The sequence below is a fragment of the Gigantopelta aegis genome, chromosome 7, assembly GCF_016097555.1.
Source record: "Gigantopelta aegis isolate Gae_Host chromosome 7, Gae_host_genome, whole genome shotgun sequence".
NCBI lineage: Eukaryota > Metazoa > Mollusca > Gastropoda > Neomphalida > Peltospiridae > Gigantopelta > Gigantopelta aegis.
In genome coordinates, this window is record NC_054705.1 from 26,217,158 (window position 1) to 26,240,771 (window position 23,614).

The 23,614-nt window shown below is 39.0% G+C and overlaps 1 protein-coding gene across 1 annotated transcript in view; it reads left to right on the top strand.

Annotated features, from left to right (window-relative positions):
- Window positions 1-2,089: 2,089 nt before the first annotated feature.
- Window positions 2,090-23,614, top strand: part of LOC121377780 (chitotriosidase-1-like) — a 32,249-nt gene continuing 10,724 nt past the window's right edge. Inside the window, exons 1-6 of the mRNA XM_041505869.1 lie at window positions 2,090-2,710; window positions 10,485-10,551; window positions 10,899-11,081; window positions 11,691-11,947; window positions 17,809-17,933; window positions 22,107-22,230. Coding sequence (XP_041361803.1) covers window positions 10,494-10,551; window positions 10,899-11,081; window positions 11,691-11,947; window positions 17,809-17,933; window positions 22,107-22,230 — 747 coding nt within the window. The 5' untranslated portion in view covers window positions 2,090-2,710; window positions 10,485-10,493. The remainder of the gene's footprint in view (window positions 2,711-10,484; window positions 10,552-10,898; window positions 11,082-11,690; window positions 11,948-17,808; window positions 17,934-22,106; window positions 22,231-23,614) is intronic.

A 23,614-nucleotide genomic window follows, 5' to 3' on the forward strand; every position in this document is an offset into this window, starting at 1 on the left:
ATGAACGAAGATCGCCTAAAATATACGTTTGATTCGTCGCCTGTGCCGCCATAGCTCGACAAAGCAGGAACGACAGCCTGTTGTCAGTTTCAGTTAACACGTGCGTTTGCCAATTTCAAATTGTAGGGTTCGTCTCAAAAAATTAAAAGAGAAATCTTTCGCTGTACGAAGAACGTTCGGTTAAGAATACGGTACTAGAGTCTTTCGTTAAAACCGGTTTGATCTTGACAACGTATTATCGACAGTCGTACCTTCCTATTTCAGAATTGATATTTTATAAAGTGTTAGTAGAACTTTCAAAGTTTAGTTTGTATACTAGTAACACATTAATCATGTATATATTTTTAAAATAAAATATACTAAAGTAGACCATGAACGTTTTCACTTTCGTCTGGAAAGGGTAAAGTTAGGGGGGTGGGGGGGGGGTTGTTTAACGACATCAAAGTTAAAACATATTGAAATAAAACATATCCTATCCTTCCTTCCATCTGCTGTTGGATGTCTAACATTTGGTAATTTTGACATATAATCTTAGAGAGGAATCGGGTGCATGTGCAGGGGGAGGGTATTGGAGGTCAAAACCCTTACTTGCCTAAGCTTAAAACAAAAAAATTGAAATGTATTTTCTGGGGGAGCATGGCCCCATATAAACTTCGCTCAACACAGTCTATAACCCCAACCCCGCTGAAATCCCTGCACACGCGCCTTGGAAACCAGCTACATATTTTTTTTAGCAAGGGATCGTTTATATGTACCATCCCACAGACAGGATATCACATACCATGGTATTTTATATACCCGCCGATGGTGATCGATCCTAGACTGACCGCGCATTTCCAAAAAACACGTTTTTAGGTCTAAATAATGAATAAAAATAACATATAGTCTTGAAAAATGTTACGTAAATCAAACACAGTACACTCTTCCTCTACCCCTAGAGCGTTACGTAATTAGTAACACCCCCTTACATGTAACGCGTATGCCAACAGCTGGCAACTGTCAAAATTTCAAATTTGTGCAAAAATTACGAAATCTCACGTGATCTCTTGTTGGGAAATTCCACACTTGTGATAAGCCAATGAAAACCGAGATCGGTTGGAGCCCGTCAAAAGTGTCCCACTTTCGAAATACTGGCTTTGTATTTGACCTGGATAAGCCAGCGTAGTGAAACCAATGCGGAGTGCGGCGTCATAAATTATATGCACCAAACGTAATTGGATGTTCTGTTCTATATGCTTAAATAATAAAAATAGTCCAGATACTGCCGCTTTAATCTTGCTGGCATACTGCAAAGAAAGCTTTGCACGTCTAGCACCCAAACAAGGTTCATGTGCATCAACGCACAAGCTCCTCTCCACAGGCGATGTGTGCGTGTGCGTGTGCGTGTGTGTGTGTGTGTGTGTGTGTGTGTGAATGTGAGTGTGTGTGTGTGTCTGTGTGTGTGTGTGTGTGTGTGTGTGTGTGTGTGTGTGTGTGTGTGTGTGTGTGTGTGTGTGTGTGTGTGTGTGTGTGTGTGTCTGTGTGTGTGTGTGTACCTGACATTCAAGTCAACTTATACATATTGTTTTTCACACATTCCTGACGCCTATTCAGTATGTAGCCTCGACTGCGGTAGTGTTGATTTACTGCATCGGTTTTACGCACTTTTAAACGTCTCAGGTATGTTTACTGTTCCTCGCAAGACAAATTACACGTAGGAACGAAAGTGCAACAAGTAAACAGAACACAACGATTTTAAAATGTTACTCAAAATTAATACCCGCTGGATGGAGATGTAGCTAGATTTAACATCCAAACTGAACCGTTCAAACTCGTTCTGCGTATAAGCAGGTAGTGGGTTGCGAACCCAGTACCTACCAGATTTTTAAGTCCGAAGATATAGCCACTACGCTTCTGAAGCCTTTCATTTCCAGGAACACTGACGTCACATTACGGCCAATGTTTGAATTTAAAATACCTGCTTGTTTTTGTTGTTTGGTTGGTTTTTCCATTCTTTCTTTTTTTCTAGGTTTGTTTGGGTTTTTGTTTGGGTTTTTTTTTTGGGGGGGGGGGGGGGGGGGGGGTTTTTTGGGTGGTTTTTTTTTTGGTGAGTTTTGTTTTTAGTCGTTGTTTATCCAAACCTTAGTTGCTGTTAGGTTTATGCTAGATAGTGTTACATTCTGCGTACGAACTTGTGCCTTTTGACAAACGTGGTCAAATTAAACGTTGGCGCGGCGGCGTGACCTTTTAGTTAGCACCTACACACAATGTAAATTAGACTCCAGCCCAAGATAGACACGCTAAACAAATAACAAACGGGGGTCAAAACGTCGATACCTCGACCCTACTTCTCACACCAAGAAATCAAATCATCTGTTTTAAACTCCTTTTCTATACAAACAGCTTTAGCGAACCCGGGTGATGGCGTATAAGTTGGAATTGAACAAGACGGGTACACGCGTCGCTGAAATGGACAGGGGCGGATCACCTGTGTGTACATTACACGCGTGTACATTTCGCCCACCCTGTCAAGAAATATACAACACGATTGGACCAAAATCAACTTGACATCTCTGCTCAAAGAAACCCACCCAAGTAATGAATGGACTTAACAATCCGTCGACATACCCGTATCACTGAAATTGGAAACGGACTAACAGAAACACTGAAATTGTGGATTAAGAAAGACACTTCGTTTTAATATTCTAATATCGGCGGCAGGTGTTCGCAGGTAAGAAAAGAAACATTTTATTTCTTGTGTTCACTGATTATATCATCTAGGGTTAGTTTGACGGATATTTGTGATTGTGTTAAAGTTAAAAATGTACCATGTTTAAAGACAGCACATTGATGAAAGGGACTGTCTTGAGTACGCTACCATTGTAAGATGTTTCCCACTAATAAACTATTGAACTACTCAAATTACATAGTAAATATATTTTGTTGTTTAGAATATCAGTGTCTGTATACTTAAAGTGTTTCTAGTCGTCCTAATATTTGTAAGTAGCCCAAACTGAATTTGGTCTCTAAATACGAGATGTTTAGATAGAGAATACTACATGAGTGGCCGTTAGATACCATTTATCTTACTACGAGATGTTCAGACAGAGAATACCACATGAGTGGCCGTTAGATACCATTTATCTTACTACGAGATGTTCAGAGAGAGAATACTACATGAGTGGTCGTTAGATACCATTTATCTTACTACGAGATGTTCAGATAGAGAATACTACATGAGTGGCCGTTAGATACCATTTATCTTACTACGAGATGTTCAGAGAGAGAATACTACATGAGTGGCCGTTAGATACCATTTATCTTACTACGAGATGTTTAGAGAGAGAATACTACATGAGTGGCCGTTAGATACCATTTATCTTACTACGAGATGTTCAGAGAGAGAATACTACATGAGTGGCCGTTAGATACCATTTATCTTACTACGAGATGTTTAGAGAGAGAATATTACATGAGTGGCCGTTAGATACCATTTACCTTACTACGAGATGTTCAGAGAGAGAATACTACATGAGTGGCCGTTAGATACCATTTACCTTACTACGAGATGTTCAGACAGAGAATACTACATGAGTGGCCGTTAGATACCATTTATCTTACTACGAGATGTTTAGAGAGAGAATACTACATGAGTGGCCGTTAGATACCATTTATCTTACTACGAGATGTTTATCTTACTACGAGATGTTCAGACAGAGAATACTACATGAGTGGCCGTTAGATACCATTTATCTTACTACGAGATGTTTACCTTACTACGAGATGTTCAGACAGATAATACTACATGAGTGGCCGTTAGATACCATTTATCTTACTACGAGATGTTTATCTTACTACAATGTTTGTAAATAATCATCGGCTATTATCTGACAAACATTGGGTAATTATGTCACGTAATCTTCAGTGCAAACCCGCTACAGTTTTCCATTAGCAATGGATCTTTTGTATTCACTTTCCCAAAGATAGGACATCATATACATATGTCGGCAATGGTTGGAACGGGAAAACCCGGTGTGTTTGCGTGTTTATGATTACGACAAATGTTTCATTATACCAATACTAGCTTATTGAGTTTATACATATACTGATGACATAAATATACTCAACAAGTATATGAGGGCCAGTCAATATGTTCAAAAATTTGTTTAGTTATATATGATACGAAATAAATTTAATTTCAACTTTCAAAAATCATATGTCATCAAAACGTCCTAACATTATAACAATAGCAAACATTGACCAGAAAGGCAGCTGTCCCTTTATTAGTTTAATTTCTAATTTCAGCCTGGAAAATCACATTGAATTATACTATCTACCCGTCTATATAATTATACTATCTACCCATTTATTTAATTATACTATCTACCCGTCTATTTAATTATATTATCTACCCGTCTATTTAATTATACTATCTACCCATCTATTTAATTATACTATCTACCCGTCTATTTAATTATGCTATCTACCCGTCTATTTAATTATATTATCTACCCGTCTATTTAATTATACAATCTACCCATCTATTTAATTATACTATCTACCCGTCTATTTAATTATGCTATCTACCCGTCTATTTAATTTTACCATCTACCTGTCTATTTAATTACACTATCTACCAGTCTGTTACTATCTACCTGTCTGTTTAATTATATTATCTATCTCTCTATTAAATTATACTATCTACCTGTTTTGAACTGTACTAGCTACCTATCTATTGAATTATACTATTTGCCGGTATATTTAATTGTAATATATACCTGTCTATTCAATTATACTATCTACCTGTGTACTGAATTGTACTATATACTGAATTGTACTATATACCTGTCTATTGAATTGTGCTATCTACCTGTCTATTGAATCACACTATCTAAATGTATATTGAATTATACTATCTGCATGTCTGTTTATTTATACTATCTACCTTTATGTTGAATTATACTATCTAAATGTCTATTGAATTATACTATCTACATGTCTATTGAATTACATTATCTACTTGTGTATTGAATTATACTATCTACCTGTCTACTGGAATGTACTATCTACCTGTCTATTAGTTATACTATATACCTGTCTATTTAGTTATACTATCTACTTGTCTATTGGATTATACTATCTACCTATCTATTTAGTTATACTATATACCTGTCTATTTAGTTATACTATCTACCTGTCTATTGGATTATACTATCTACTTATCTATTTAGTTATACTATCTACCTGTCTATTTAGTTATACTATCTACCTATCTATTTAGTTATACTATCTACCTGTCTATTTAGTTATACTATCTACCTGTCTATTGGATTATACTATCTACCTATCTATTTAGTTATACTATCAACCTGTCTATTTATTTATACTATCTACCTATCTATTTATTTATACTATCTACCTATCTATTTAGTTATACTATCTACCTGGCTATTTAATTATTTTATCTACCTGTATGTTTAATTATACTATATACCTATATATATATATATATATATATATATATATAGAGAGAGAGAGAGAGAGAGAGAGAGAGAGAGAGAGAGAGAGAGAGAGAGAGAGAGAGAGAGAGAGAGAGAGACATAGACATAGACACACACACGCACAGACACACACACACACACACACACACACACACAGACACAGACACACACACACAAACACACATGAGACGACGGCCATTTAGTAGTTTTGTATCGTAACAGAAATGCACAATTATATGTGAAAATATAAAAACTAAAAATACATTATAGCTTGGATATAGTAGTATTATGACATGGAAACAATTTAAAATGGTACCTATTAATTGGTGACAAGGTCTCACTACACAGATGCCATCTGCCATTGTTCTCGTTGGCACTAACAACATATACCATTGCGAACATACATTATATAAGCATTTGTTTTCCCTACAAAATTACGAACATTTCCTTCTCAGACGTTTGCTGTATGACCGCATCTAGCTGTAGTACCGGTCCGAACAGGTGGCCCAGGAACAGATTGACACCGACCGCCTGTTCCGCTATACACCCAGACAGACAGACAGACAAACAGATAGTTTATTAAAGTCTCACCTCATTACAACAAAGTAAAAATACAACATATACATACAATCAATAAAAGTAATAAAATTGTAATGATCCACTCTATACTGAGTTACGAGAGACTATTGAATAAAAACATCTAAAGAAGACAAAAAACAAAACAAATATACAGCTAAAACAATTGCAGCACAGATAAAACAATAAGATATATACACGAATCATTTCATAGTGTATAAAAGGGATTTTCTATGTTTAAGAATAAAATAGCAGGCAATTAAAACACGTTCTTTCTTCCAGTGGTGTATTATTGTATCAACCGGTTTCAATTTTCAGGGGGGCAACTCCGCATCTAAACTTAGCGAGAGCACTTCTGTGGTATCGAGGCAAGTAACTGGTTACATAGGGCTCTACTTTAAAAATATCTTTAAAACAAGAATAAATTCTTAATTTATCCCCCCCCCCCCCCCCCGACACCTGTTCTGCCGCGTGGTTGTACTAACGCCCGTTTCCATTCTGTTAAGACTTCTTCGTTGACTCTGTCCTTCACCTTGTTGACTACATACTTTTTACCATATTTGCATTGTAAGTTAAGGAAGTGATTTAGCCCAAGTTTAATAAATTTATTGTTGACTTTAAAGGACCAGTTATTTTTCCTGCGTGTTGACCACCGTGAGTCCCCAAAAGTCAATGCACAATATTACAAAGTAACATGGGGCAAAATCCAGCCAGATGGCTTATCATTAAAAATACAACTTGTTTTAATTCTTCACAAATTCCTAGAAGTGAGTATGTGAACCACAACATATGTCAGTGTTAGGAACTATAGTGGACTGTGCTGAATGAACTCTCACCCGGAAGCGAACTGTGTAGCGAGACTTAACATATACAACTCATTTAGTTTTAAATGGAGTTTTATATTACAAAGGCACCTGTTGTCGGTAATAACACTTTACAAGGTTAATCCCTCAACACACATTGTACAATACATCTGGTTCAAACTTAGTGGTCCCAGTGTCTTGTTGCGGCCAGTAGTGCGCGCCACAGTTTTGTTCATAGTCGTTTTTGTTTAGTTTGTTCGTTTGTTTGTTGTTGTGCTTTGTTGTTGTTGTTGTTGGGGTGTTTTTGTATGGGGGGTTTTGTGTGCTTTTTTGTGTTTTTGTTTTGTGGGTTTTTTTATGTTTTGTTTTTATATTACCTTTAGAAATACATGCTTGTGAATTGTTGGGATATGTCAATCTAATTAAAATTAGCTCCACTATTGCATGTGGATCTAACAGCAGCCCGTTGGAGCTAATGTCCAGTTTACCTTTCATTCTACCAATCAAAACCTTACATGCAAAATCATGCCAGTGATTTGAAAAGAATTTGAAAACATTCGGGATTATGCCGAGGGTATACGAAATGATTCGGGTGAATTACGAAGTATGCCGGAAACTAATTGCAATATAAAATGTTATATAAAATTCGTCACTTCCAAGCTAACTCTCCAAGAAGCTGGACGCTGTCGCCTGTGCTCTCGACTTGCCCCCCACCTGGGGGGATTGATTGCAAGCTTTGGATCACTGCTGGAGTTTCGCGTCGCGTACACTGGGTCACGGGCAACCGTGACATTGGTGTACGGCGACTCGGACTCGCAGAAGAGGTAGGGAAGAGGCTGGAGGAAGAAGAAACGTGCGCCAGGAGCGGCTCAGGGGGGGGACAAAACTGGCGGCTCAACCGCCAGCGGCGGTCCCTTCTGCGTCGCCGCCCCCGGCTCGGCCCAAGACGAAAGGACCAGCTCATCCGGACCCGCCGTCAACACCGAGGGATGCTCTCAACGCGCCGATGTGCGAGACGCCCGCAGACGGACCTCCATCTGGCCTCAGACCACAATTAATTTCGCTATATGTTTCTATATAGCCTTAGTGGCTATAACATTTTTATTAATATCAGCAGGCCCGTGAAGTTTTGTATGTACCTTTGCCTGCATGGGGGACACATACCCTGAAAAGGACAACCCCTGTTGTCTAGCTCTTTCTCCCAGCATATTGGTTTAAACAGACACACCCTCTAAACCAGGCCGGAGTACACCCATTTTACACAAAAAGCACTACTTTTGCATGGGCCGGAATTACCACAAACAAGTCTTCAATGTCAACAAGTTACACATGTTTACAAACTACATGCTATTCCCTGTCACTTCAGTCAAACAGTTGCCACTTCATAGCTGTCTGCCATGAAATAATCACAGTCAAACAGCAGACTACTTGCGCGGTGAAACTTCCGGATTTTGGACAATCAAATGGGAAGATAACTGTAATCTGAGGCCATCTCCCTCTACGCCACCGCCTACACGTAACTGGCCACTGTCACCAGTCTTGCCAGTTCGGAAGGCGGCGGTCCGGGCAGGAGCCGTTGCGAAGAGGAAGGCCGTCGCTCAGCCGAGCGACCAGCCTGACAAGGCAAGGCCTCCACCTTCACAGGCACCGTCCCCCTCCGACTCGGAAGCCGTCTGGAAAGTTCAGATCGGGAAAATCAGGTCCGGCTTCCTGAAGTTCGTGCAAGGGGACACCTCGGATCCGGCATTAGGGATGGGCGGACTAGTGGAACCAGAGCTGAAACAACTGTCTGATGGAAGCGCTTACGAGCTACACACCATCAAGTCTACAGCCGGCAAGACGGGGTTGGTACTAACTCAGCGCCGAGAAGGAGTCTACCGACAAGCGGTCCTAGTTAGAGAGATGGATACCCATACCATCCACAGGATCGTCAAGGCCCTTTTCGGCAACGACTACCGGACTGTTATAACCATCCTCGCCGACCAGAGATGGAAGCACTTCATCCCCGCCTTTGCCGGTTCTTCGCTCATCAGTTCGCCGTAGGCCAACCTCCACACCCTAACGGTCTTAACGAGGCCACTCACGTGGACATATAGACTGGACTTTAAACATTTAGACCTTCGTTCAAAATTTTATGTTGAAATTACTTTTTTATAAAAATATTATTAAATAGTCCGATCCTCTCTTCTTTCTCTTATTTATTTTTGGACTGTCCATCTAAAATGCTCCAAATTATATAAATATTCGGCCGAGCAGTCAATTCTTTTCTTCTTCTTTTTTGGCTTGTAATTTTTTTTTTTTTAAATTATACTATTAACCTTTTTACTAATTGCTATTTTCAAAATTCTGCCCATTTTCAACACTATCCCCCCCCCCCCCCCCCCCACACACACACACATCCCGAGTCAGGCCACCGATCTTATCGGAAGTCGGACTCGGGATGGGCGTGTTCGAAACCCTAGTGGTATATGGGCACGTTAAACTAGTTATCATCATAAAATTCGTTTCAAGACGAAACAAAAAACCGTGATGGTATAGCCATAAAATCTGTTTATACTAGTATACAATCCAGAGTTTATTACTGCACTTTGCCCCCTGTTTTTTTTAATGTTGAAATAGACCAGAGTTTATTATTGCACTTTTCCCCGTTTTTTTTAATGTTGAAATAGACCAACAAGTTCGCCTATTGCATAAATAGTATCGCCCGATATTTGTAGAATTTGTATGCTCCCGAATAACGCTATAAAAGGCGAAGTGTAATTGGTCGATATTAAAATTGTTATTTATAGATGAAATGTCACCTGGACATGGGAGTCCACGCAATGCTGTTAGATTTACTGGTTGACCCCGTAGAGCTAATTTTAATCAGATTGGGGATGTGTACAAAGAATACTGACTTCGCTAGAGTTACTCATCTCCGGATAAGAGTTACATATTTGAGACATCGCCATACATATCGCCAGTTCGGAAAACGTATCTCGACTTTCTATAATTTATTGTTTAAAAATATTTCATTGATCTTATTTATCTTTCAAGAAAGTTTTTTCCCCCTTCTCTCACTCTTCTAGTACTCTTTTTCCTAGTCTCCAGAACATTTCCCCTTCAGTTATGTAAGGCTTTTGCATTGCTAATATCCCGTTTTACAGTATCATGTTAAGCCTGTCTGTTTCATCTTAATATTGAATACTATGCATGTGCGCATACGTCTCGCGCCCTTTGTGTTCCCGTTCGTCTATCTTCGGCTTCATCCCTGTTACTCCATACGTCTGTGTCTGTCTGTCTGTCTGTCTGTCTCTCTCTCTCTCTCTCTCTCTCTCTCTCTCTCTCTCTCTCTCTCACACACACACACACACACACACACACACACACACACACACACACACACACACACACACACACACACACACACACACACACACACACACACACACACACACGTACATGCATATGTATACATATATTATTTAATAAGTGCATTATATACGAGTGTACAGCTGTAATTATGTATCGTTTATGTATATACAAAAAAAAAACCTGGGAAAAAAATGCGTGATATTTAAAACATTACAAAATGTTATACAGTTTTATAATGATGAAAAACTGGAACCTTTCATTTTAATTTCAGATTCTAACAATGAAATTACCATTTCTTGCTTTGGTTTGCTTCATCGCTGGATCCAGACTTGTACAAGGTATTCATTAATTATGTTTTAGGAAGTTAATTTGAAAATAATAAGTACCTTAGTCTTTTTATTTCATTGAAATTATTATCTTTAATTTACATACTAGTAATGTAATTTAAAACAAATTAAAAAGTAACATAATTTCATTTTTGTTATTGTATATAGGACCCCTAGAGTTAAGATTTTTGCAACTTCTTTTTCTAAGTTCGGGGAGCGAGGACGTCAAGAAATAATTTTGGTTCTTTGGTGTTTGTCTGTTGTTGTTGTTGTTGTTTTTTTTGGGGGGGTTTTCTATACGGTGATATGTGTTCTTTATTGACATTATTTTAAAATGGTTTGATTCCGTCTTGTTTCAGGAAAATTAACGTTCTGTTACTACAGTAGTGACGCCAATTACAGACCAAAACCTCTGGGAGCTTTCTGGCCCGAAGACATCGACACGAATCTATGTACACATATCATCTTCGCTTTTGCTGACGTCGATGGGTATCACATGAAACCAGCCATCCCTGAACATCTTGACCGACCGTGGGCTAAAGGTAAGAGGTGTCTCAATATTATAATCAGTGGTGTTGTCTTCTCATTGGTTTCCATTGTCATTGTCATCATCATCATCATCATCATCATCTCTTTCTCATTAGCATCTTTATTACCATACCTCATCGTCATCATCAACAGCAGCAGCAACAGCAGTATCACCATAATCATCATCATCATCATTACTATCATCACCACAACCATCATCATCATCATCATTACCATCACCACTACCACAACCATCATCATCATCATCATCATCCATTGCCATCATTACCATCTTCATTATGATCATCACCACCACCTTTATCATCATCATCACCATCATCATCACAACCATCATCATTTTCATTATCATTCATTGCCACCATTACCACCCTCATTATGATTATGATCAAGGTCATATTCAAACGCCTGATGTCTCTCGTCACCATCGTCATCATCACTATTGTGGACGTCAACGGCATCAACAGCAGAGGAATCAACAGCACAACGTACGATTAACGTCATCTATCTTTGCCGCAGCATCGTCTAGGTTGTGTCGTCTGTACACTTTGAGCACAATAACTGTTTTGTCATTCAAACTGAGTGGAATTCATTTCCTTCTACAGGTCTATACTCACGTACCATCGCTCTGAAAAAGAGGAACCCCAACTTGAAGGTGCTGATAGCGGTGGGGGGCTGGAAGGTGGGGTCCAAGCCGTTCGCGGCGCTCATCAAGACGTTCTGGAGTCGACAGCAGTGGGTGAACAACATGGTGCGCTACCTCCGCCAGTACGGATTCGACGGACTCGACATGGACTGGGAGTTCCCCGGGATTAGAGGCAGCGACCGATCTGACAAGCCCAAGTTCACGTCCTATTTGAGGGTAAGATTAACATGGGCCATCTCCCTTATCTAGTGTAGCATTAATATTATGGACTGAGAACTCCCCGAGTACGGAGAAGTGACCGAGCTGGCAAGCCCAAGTTCACGTCGTATTTGAGGGGTTATCTCCCTTCTTCTTATTTATATTATGGACTGGTTTTCTTCATACTAATGGTAATGTGTGTGTGTGTGTGTGTGTGTGTGTGTGTGTGTGTGTGTGTGAGAGCGGTCCTTTACAGTTTCATGGAGTTGATGGCAGCTACCAATCAGACACACCAATGTTCGTGTCATAGTTGAGGTTATTTTCCTACTAACCCAATGACAGACAGCCCAGATAGCTGAGGTGTGTGCCTAGGACAGTGTGCTTAAACCTCAGTTGGATATAAGCACGAAAATAAGTTTGAATTAAATGAAAATAAGAGGCACCGCCCAATGAGACCTCTTATTGGAGGATATTATCAGTATTAGTGTACACATTAAAAGACAAAACAAATTTGAAATGTTCTAGGATAATCTTAGTTATAAAAGTAAAATTTATAACAAGTATTCAGTGGTTTATTGTCATTTATCTTATTTAAAAAAAAAAAAAAATTACCCGATTTGTTTATGGCTACGCTAAAAATAACTAACCAGAGGTTGTACTTCAGTATTAATTAAGTAATTTACAAGCTAACTGAAACAAATTTCGTTAATTGTTGCTAAAGCCTAAAGTGTATATTCGATGTACACTGTATATACCGTTACGCTAAAATAACCAATTAATCGTGGCTGTGCTTAATTTAGCGATTTATAAACTAAATGAAAGAAATTCCGTTAAAATTTGTCGTTAAATGTTCTATTTTTAATTACTGTTTTGTGACATGAGAGTCACTGCCAGAATCCGATCACACAGTCAACACCAGCCACGTGTTACTACGAACGCGCATGTGCCAGTTGTTTGTTCTGAGATTAACGTCATCGTGTGACGAGTCATCAAGATATTGGATAAGAATTTTGACGTGTTGTCACACATGTGACTCCGCCCATGACGCGTGACTTTGAGTCACTCTCACCCAAGTTGGACAGCACTAAGACTTTAATTACACACTCATGGAAAGTTCGAATATACCGACGGCAGCTTTTCGTTATTCCGAACCAAATCAAACTGCTGTGCCTTGATTGAAACATATTTTATTGCTTTTAGAAAAAAACCCAAATGGATTAGGTTAAGTTATACAACTTACTAGGTCTTCTCCATGCTACATACACGTCACGACAGTAATATATTTATTCAAGTTAAATATGAAGAGAAATTAATATTATTTAGAGAGAGAAAGAAAGACAAAAAGAAAACAAAGAAAAGATGCAATATTATACTAGTTAGTAAGTTTTCTGAGTGTTCGATAATCAGACGGCATGTTTGCTACATTCAAAAGACAATCAAGGTATCGCCATCTTGTTACGTAGAAGCTATACAAAATGTCCATACTTTCTTTACTAATTATTAAGGGAAACGTTTTGTTTCATGTATATGTTTATGTACGTGAAAACGTATTTCTTTATTTCTTCACTTAGAATACTTTTACCCTTTAAAATCAGCTGTGACTTTATTGACTGAATGGGCAAGACGTAGCCCAGTAGTAAAGCGCTCGCTTGATGCGCGGTTGGTTTGGGATCAATCCCCGTCGGTGGGCCCATCGGGCTATTTCTCGCTCCAACCAGTGCAGCACGACTGGTACATCAAAGGCCGTGGTATGTGCTATCCTGTCTATGGGATGGTGCATATAAAAGATCCCTTGCTGCTAATCGAAAAGAGTAGCCCTTGAAGTGGCGACAGCGGGTTTCCTCCCTCAATATCTGTGTGGTCCTTAACCATATGTCCGACGCCATATAACCGTAAATAAAATGTGTTGAGTGTGTCGTTAAATAAACCATTTCCTTCCTTTATTGACTGAAATCTTAGCAAGAAATCTTAATTCGAGGCGCACCGTCAAATATTTACAGAGTAAAAGCAACTGCAGGTCTTGATTGGTTATAATAACACGTGACATTGTCTAGTTATTTACACACTCATATCTACTCGCAATAAATTAATACACTTTTATTTAGTGTACAATTGTTTTGTACTTTTACACAATGTACACTAAATGAAAACAGGATAATTTGTCAAAATGTTAGGTTACCACTCGATGGATATCATGATTGTGTCACCTAGGTAACCGATTGTTCGGTTATCTCAATTATATTTGCAATAACAGATTTTCCAGCTGGTACTGTAACTATTTTTAACAAATTTGAATGAACAATTTTCTATGATACTTGCTAAGATAACATGTAGGGTGTAATAGTTCACTGCGTAACCGATTAACAGTTCGCGTAAAGTTAAACGATGGTTCGCGTGAATTATTGTACCATGTGAAACCTGCATAGGAAAACAAATCACTTAGATGATTTTGTGCAAAACCGAGGATTGCTAATAACACAATCCATTAACTCTTAAATTACATTTGTTATCCTGCAGATAAATTTAAATTTTGCAAGTGTATTGCCTCAGTGCAATTATACACTGTCAGGCGGGGAATCAAGAGTATCTTGGCTCACGTAATTATTTTTCCTGCATATATTTTAAAATGTATTTATTGTAATAATATAAAAGACTTCAGGTATTGTAATAAAGTAACCTATTTGCTAAACGAACAAAAGAATGGCGAATATTGGTAAGTACATCCTTTCCCACAGAAACATACTCTGGATCACTGAAGTATAATTTCAAAAAGATTTAAAATATTTCTGATGAAATGTCTAATTGTGGTTTTGGCGACCTCATCTGGTAACGACACATCTCATTGTAATGGATTGTCAAATATATAAATATCTAATCATAATATGTTAAACGTGCTATTTTTAAAGACAATTAGTGACTGGCTATGCGATACACTATTAATAGATTAGCTAGAAATATTTCCATGGGCAAATATTCGCAAAAGACTCGCATATACAATGCTATATAACGTTATATATCTAGACCGTGTGTCAAAACACCAAATATAGAACACACTGTTATATATCTAGTCCGCGTGTCAAAACACCAAATATAGAACACACTGTTATATATCTAGTCCGCGTGTCAAAACACCAAATGTAGAACACACTGTTATATATCTAGTCCGCGTGTCAAAACACCAAATATAGAACACACTGTTATATATCTAGTCCGCGTGTCAAAACACCAAATATAGAACACACTGTTATATATCTCGTCCGCGTGTCAAAACACCAAATATAGAACACACTGTTATATATCTAGTCCGCGTGTCAAAACACCAAATATAGAACACACTGTTATATATCTAGTCCGCGTGTCAAAACCCCAAATGTAGAACACACTGTTGTATATCTAGTCCGCGTGTCAAAACCCTAACTGTAGAACACACTGTTATATATCTAGTCCGCGTGTCAAAACCCTAACTGTAGAACACACTGTTGTATATCTCGTCCGCGTGTCAAAACCCTAACTGTAGAACACACTGTTGTATATCTAGTCCGCGTGTCAAAACCCTAACTGTAGAACACACTGTTATATATCTAGTCCGCGTGTCAAAACCCTAACTGTAGAACACACTGTTGTATATCTAGTCCGCGTGTCAAAACCCTAACTGTAGAACACACTGTTGTATATCTAGTCCGCGTGTCAAAACACCAAATATAGAACACACTGTTATATATCTAGTCCGCGTGTCAAAACACCAAATATAGAACACACTGTTATATATCTAGTCCGCGTGTCAAAACCACAAATATAGAACACACTGTTAGATATCTAGTCCGTGTGTGTCAAAACCACAAATATAGAACACACTGTTATATATCTAGTCCGTGTGTGTCAAAACCACAAATGTAGAACACACAGTTATATATCTAGTCCGCGTGTCAAAACACCAAATATAGAACACACTGTTATATATCTAGTCCGCGTGTCAAAACACCAAATATAGAACACACTGTTATATATCTAGTCCGCGTGTCAAAACCACAAATATAGAACACACTGTTATATATCTAGTCCGTGTGTGTCAAAACCACAAATATAGAACACACTGTTATATATCTAGTCCGTGTGTGTCAAAACCACAAATGTAGAACACACAGTTATATATCTAGTCCGTGTGTCAAAACACCAAATGTAGAACACACTGTTATATATCTAGTCCGCGTGTCAAAACCCTAACTGTAGAACACACTGTTGTATATCTAGTCCACATGTGAAAACCCCAAATGTAGAACACACAGTTATATATCTAGTCCGCGTGTCAAAACACCAAATGTAGAACACACTGTTATATATCTAGTCCGCGTGTCAAAACCCTAACTGTAGAACACACTGTTGTATATCTAGTCCACATGTGAAAACCCCAAATGTAGAACACACAGTTATATATCTAGTCCGCGTGTCAAAACACCAAATGTAGAACACACTGTTATATATCTAGTCCGCGTGTCAAAACCCTAACTGTAGAACACACTGTTATATATCTAGTCCACATGTGAAAACCCCAAATGTAGAACACACTGTTATATATCTAGTCCACGTGTCAAAACACCAAATGTAGAACACACTGTTATATATCTAGTCCGCGTGTCAAAACCCTAACTGTAGAACACACTGTTGTATATCTAGTCCGCGTGTCAAAATCCTAACTGTAGAACACACTGTTGTATATCTAGTCTGCGTGTCAAAATCCTAACTGTAGAACACACTGTTATATATCTAGTCCACATGTCAAAACACCAAATGTAGAACACACAGTTATATATCTAGTCCGCATGTCAAAACACCAAATGTAGAACACACTGTTATATATCTAGTCCACATGTCAAAACACCAAATGTAGAACACACAGTTATATATCTAGTCCGCATGTCAAAACACCAAATGTAGAACACACTGTTATATATCTAGTCCGCATGTCAAAACCCTAACTGTACAACACACTATTATATATCTAGTCTGCGTGTCAAAACCTTAACTGTAGAACACAGTTATATATCTAGTCCGCGTGTCAAAACAACAAATGTAGAACACACTGTTATATATCTAGTCCGCGTGTCAAAACACCAAATGTAGAACACACTGTTATATATCTAGTCTGCGTGTCAAAACCTTAACTGTAGAACACAGTTATATATCTAGTCCGTGTGTCAAAACACCAAATGTAGAACACACTGTTATATATCTAGTCTGCGTGTCAAAACCCCAAATGTAGAACACACTGTTATATATCTAGTCCGCGTGTCAAAACACCAAATGTAGAACACACAGTTATATATCTAGACCGCGTGTCAAAACCCCAAATGTGAAATTTTGTTGCATCTCCATCCCACCATAGTGTATTTTGTTTAACGGGTTTGTTTTGTAGGTAGACCCTTCCAGCTGATTATATCCCTTGGTTTTTAGCCTGGTAGAGGGTCGGATCCCCGTGAAAACAATACCTACCGCCAACCTAGGTCGGACAATTGGTGTATATTATATTCCCAAATTCACGAAATACATGCTTTGATTATGTGACACTGAAATTTTAAATTAAGATCTAAAATACCATAACATGGTAAACAAGTTATTTGTCCTGTTAATTATCTCATATATTAAAGTTTTGGAATATTAATGACCTAATTAGCATGACTGAAAGGAAATCACAGTGCACGTATATATGAAGGTCACAAGTCCCCTTTTAGCGTTTGATTTCAAAGAATAAATAAACATGAATGGCACTGGATACTTTTTCTTTGCTGATGTAATAGCAGACAGATAACAAATATGACGAATTTGACACAAAACCAATAACATATTATTTCTCATTTAACTGAAAAATACCTTCTGAACAGCAAATCCAAGATGCTTTTAAAGAAGAGGCGCGCAAAACTGGCAAGGAGAAGTTGATCCTCACCCTGGCAACCGCCGCTGGAAGAGGATTCATTGAGGCGGGATACGAGCCCAAAGAGATCGTCAAGTAAGTTGTATTGGTACATGCAGGGTGGATCTAAGGTGCGGTAACAAGAGAGGGTGGGTGGGGGTTCGGTTAGCTTTAGACATACAAAAACATTCGGGAGTACTTTTTAATCTTCTTCTTTTCGTTCGCTTGTTGACTACACGTCGAGGCCAGCAGTGACTATGAACGATACTGTTCTCTGTAGATCACTTCTTGTGCCATACAGCTTCTTCTGGAGAGTTGTTGTTATTGATAAGGGGGGGGGGGGGGGGGGGGGGGGGGGGAGTAGCACAGCTTCCATGTTTAAAACATTTTAGGGCCAATTCTTCGAATATATTGTAATCTTTGAGTTTATAGTTTGTTTGTTTTGTTTAACGACACCACTAGAGCACACTGATTTATTAATAATCGGCTATTGGATGTCAAACATTTGGTAATTTCAACATATGTTCTTAGAGAGGAAACCCGCTACATTTTCCCCATTAGTAGCAAGGGATATTTTATATGCACCATACCACAGACAATATAGTACATACCACGGCCTTTGATATACCAGTCGTGGTGCACTGGCTGGGACGAGAAATATCCCAATAGGCCCACCGAAGGGGATTGATCTCAGACCGACCACGCATGAAGCAGGCGCTTTACCACTGGGCTACGTCCCGTCCCTGTACTATTTAAGAGTATTCGTGTTGCTGGAGGTAAGGTGGGTTCATTGATTGCTGTACTCTTTGAGAGTATTCGTGTTGCTGGAGGTAAGGTGGGTTCATTGATTGCTGTAATCTTTGACAGTATTCGTGTTGCTGGAGGTAAGGTGAGTTCATTGATTGCTGTAATCTTTGACAGTATTCGTGTTGCTGGAGGTAAGGTGAGTTCATTGATTGCTGTAATCTTTGAGAGTATTCGTGTTGCTGGAGGTAAGGTGAGTTCATTGATTGCTGTAATCTTTGAGAGTATTCGTGTTGCTGGAGGTAAGGTGGGTTCATTGATTGCTGTAATCTTTGAGAGTATTCGTGTTGCTGGAGGTAAGGTGGGTTCATTGATTGCTGTAATCTTTGAGAGTATTCGTGTTGCTGGAGGTAAGGTGAGTTCATTGATTGCTGTAATCTTTGAGAGTATTCGTGTTGCTGGAGGTAAGGTGGGTTCATTGATTGCTGTAATCTTTGAGAGTATTCGTGTTGCTGGAGGTAAGGTGAGTTCATTGATTGCTGTAATCTTTGAGAGTATTCGTGTTGCTGGAGGTAAGGTGGGTTCATTGATTGCTGTAATCTTTGAGAGTATTCGTGTTGCTGGAGGTAAGATGGGTTCATTGATTGCTGTAATCTTTGAGAGTATTCGTGTTGCTGGAGGTAAGGTGAGTTCATTGATTGCTGTAATCTTTGACAGTATTCGTGTTGCTGGAGGTAAGGTGGGTTCATTGATTGCTGTAATCTTTGAGAGTATTCGTGTTGCTGGAGGTAAGGTGGGTTCATTGATTGCTGTAATCTTTGAGAGTATTCGTGTTGCTGGAGGTAAGGTGGGTTCATTGATTGCTGCACTATTTGACAGTATTCGTGTTGCTGGAGGTAAGGTGGGTTCATTGACTGCTGTAATCTTTGAGAGTATTCGTGTTGCTGGAGGTAAGGTGGGTTCATTGATTGCTGTAATCTTTGAGAGTATTCGTGTTGCTGGAGGTAAGGTGGGTTCATTGATTGCTGTACTATTTGAGAGTATTCGTGTTGCTGGAGGTAAGGTGGGTTCATTGATTGCTGCACTATTTGAGAGTATTCGTGTTGCTGGAGGTAAGGTGAGTTCATTGATTGCTGTAATCTTTGAGAGTATTCGTGTTGCTGGAGGTAAGGTGGGTTCATTGATTGCTGTAATCTTTGAGAGTATTCGTGTTGCTGGAGGTAAGATGGGTTCATTGATTGCTATAATCTTTGAGAGTATTCGTGTTGCTGGAGGTAAGGTGGGTTCATTGATTTCTGCACTATTTGAGAGTATTCGTGTTGCTGGAGGTAAGGTGGGTTCATTGATTGCTGTAATCTTTGAGAGTATTCGTGTTGCTGGAGGTAAGGTGGGTTCATTGATTGCTGTACTATTTGAGAGTATTCGTGTTGCTGGAGGTAAGGTGGGTTCATTGATTGCTGCACTATTTGAGAGTATTCGTGTTGCTGGAGGTAAGGTGGGTTCATTGATTGCTGTAATCTTTGAGAGTATTCGTTTTGCTGGAGGTAAGGTGGGTTCATTGATTGCTGTAATCTTTGAGAGTATTCGTGTTGCTGGAGGTAAGATGGGTTCATTGATTGCTGTAATCTTTGAGAGTATTCGTGTTGCTGGAGGTAAGGTGGGTTCATTGATTGCTGCACTATTTGAGAGTATTCGTGTTGCTGGAGGTCAGGTGAGTTCATTGATTGCTGTAATCTTTGAGAGTATTCGTGTTGCTGGAGGTAAGGTGGGTTCATTGATTGCTGTAATCTTTGAGAGTATTCGTGTTGCTGGAGGTAAGGTGAGTTCATTGATTGCTGCACTATTTGAGAGTATTCGTGTTGCTGGAGGTAAGGTGAGTTCATTGATTGCTGTAATCTTTGAGAGTATTCGTGTTGCTGGAGGTAAGGTGGGTTCATTGATTGCTGCACTATTTGACAGTATTCGTGTTGCTGGAGGTAAGGTGGGTTCATTGATTGCTGTAATCTTTGAGAGTATTCGTGTTGCTGGAGGTAAGGTGAGTTCATTGATTGCTGCACTATTTGAGAGTATTCGTGTTGCTGGAGGTAAGGTGAGTTCATTGATTGCTGTAATCTTTGAGAGTATTCGTGTTGCTGGAGGTAAGGTGGGTTCATTGATTGCTGCACTATTTGACAGTATTCGTGTTGCTGGAGGTAAGGTGGGTTCATTGATTGCTGTAATCTTTGAGAGTATTCGTGTTGCTGGAGGTAAGGTGAGTTCATTGATTGCTGTAATCTTTGACAGTATTCGTGTTGCTGGAGATAAGGTGGGTTCATTGATTGCTGTACTATTTGAGAGTATTCGTGTTGCTGGAGGTAAGGTGGGTTCATTGATTGCTGTACTATTTGAGAGTATTCGTGTATACTGTATACTGTATATCAGCTAACAGTTTGGGGGCGGAATTTGGCTCAGTCGGTTGAGTGCTTGCCTGACGTGCTTGTGTTGCAGGACGAACCACCTCGGTGGATCCATTCAACTGATTGTTTTTTCTCTCGTTGTAACCAGTGCAACACAACTGGTCAAAGACCGTGGTATGTGCTTTCCTATATGTGGGAAAGTGCATATGAAAGACCCCTTGCTACTAATGAAAAAATGTAGCGGGTTTCCTCTGATGACTACGAGTCAAAATTACCAAATGTTTGACATCCAACAGCCGATGATTAATAAATCAATGTGCTCTAGTGGTGTCGGTAAACATAACAAATAAACTTTATATATATATATATACGTGCCTAGCTGTATACAGTGTGAAGCACGATGCATCTATTCAAGGCCACCAACCTTGACTTGGCTTCTGTTTTGGGGCCAGACACATTTTAAAAAGTCGTTAAACAAAACAAACTTTAACTTTTATCTAACAGTTTGATGAGTGATCAAGAGTGTGGGGTAGAGTAACAATGGGTGACGATCAATCGTGCCCCAGGCGAGCGGTTTACCACCCAGATACATCTCTCCCCTACATGTTATTACGTCTTGATATCAGCTTGTTTAATGTTTACCTCATGTTGAATACATTGTAGTGGTTAAACCATCGGACGTGTGGCTGGTAGATACTAAGTTCACAACCTGATACCGGCTCCCACCCAGAGCGAATTTGAAAGGCTAATTAAAGACAACTACATCACCTGCTCTCTAAGCACTAACAACTAACCACTTACTCACTGTCGTGGACAAACATCGCAGATAGTGGAGATGTGACAGTGTGTGTCTCCAAGACTAGGTGCTGGAACCATAATGTGTTGTAAGCACGAAAATATCTTGCGTCCTTTTTTTCATGCTGGAATGTAATTAAATATTCATTCATTCATCTATCCATCCATCCATCCATCCATCCACCAATTCATTCATAGAGTGCTATCTTATAGGAAATAATTGATCAATCCCCGGGGGAAAAAAAACAAACATATTGCACACGTTTACCGTCAAAAACCCCACAACCATTATTATTATTATTATTATTATTATTATTATTATTTAAATCTACAGACACGTTGACTACCTGCTTGTGATGACGTACAACTACCACGGCCAGTGGGAGGACAACGTGGGCCACCACAGCGGCATATACAAGAACCGCATCGACAAGGGCTGGAGACAGGAGTTAAACCAGGTACTTGACATCTGTTTAACAAGGGCTGGAGACAGGAGTTAAACCAGGTACTTGACATCTGTTTAACAAGGGCTGGAGACAGGAGTTAAACCAGGTACTTGACATCTGTTTAACAATGGTTGGAGACAGGAGTTAAACCAGGTACTTGACATCTATTTAACAAGGGCTGGAGACAGGAGTTAAACCAGGTACTTGACATCTATTTAACAAGGGCTGGAGACAGGAGTTAAACCAGGTACTTGACATCTATTTAAGGGCTGGAGACAGGAGTTAAACCAGGTACTTGACATCTATTTAACAAGGACTGGAGACATGAGTTAAACCAGGTACTTGACATCTATTTAACAAGGGCTGGAGACAGGAGTTACACCAGGTATTTGACATCTATGTAACAAGGGCTGGAGACAGGATTGAACCAGGTACTTGACATCTATTTAACAAGGGATGGAGACAGGATTGAACCAGGTACTTGACATCTATTTAACAAGGGCTGGAGACAGGAATTAAACCAGGTACTTGACATCTGTTTAACAAGGGATGGAGGCAGGCGTTAAACAAAGTACTCGACATCTATTTAACAAGGGCTGTAGACAGGTGTTAAACCAGGTACTTGACATATATTTACCAATGGCTGGAGACAGGAGTTAAACCAGGTATTTGACGTCTATTTAACAAGGGATGGAAACAGATTTACAATAAGGGAACCTGTCGTCACATCAACGTTTAATGTATTCTAGAGAGTAAAAAAACCCACAACTAGTAAATATGCATGGAAATGTATTGTACGGAGCTGGAATCACACTATGTGCTTCTCTGTATCAAGTAAATATAGAATTTGTAACAACTCTCAATGCTTGGTGTAAACTCCGTCGGTGTAGACACTTCCTTTTAGACGTCTGTTTGACTGCAATACAAGTCAGGTGATACTTAATTAATGTCCAGGTGTATACATGTAATATACAGCATATTTCAAAATACTAGTTTTGGTGACGGATGAAATTTGAAACTTTGCCCTTGTATTCCATTTAAGTCATTCGCATTAGGAAATGAAGTGATATAGTTGTGTATGAGGCAGAAGGAGCTGCAATAATACCATGCATAACAAATTCCTTAATTAACCCATTTTTACTTAGTGAAATGTGAATAGTTTTGGTGTCGGACATTGATAGAAATCAAAGATGCCAAATTAACAGAATCAATCAATGCAACATTCTATCAAAAGTATACAAGGGAACTTTGATAAACCAATGTTTTTTTGGTTTTGTTTGTTGTTGGTTTTTTGTTTTTTTTTACATAACCAAGAAACATGTTTGAAATCATGATTAGCTAAGTTACTTCTCTAATTAACCCTTTGTCTTCAACAGGCATTTTAGTTTTGGTGTCG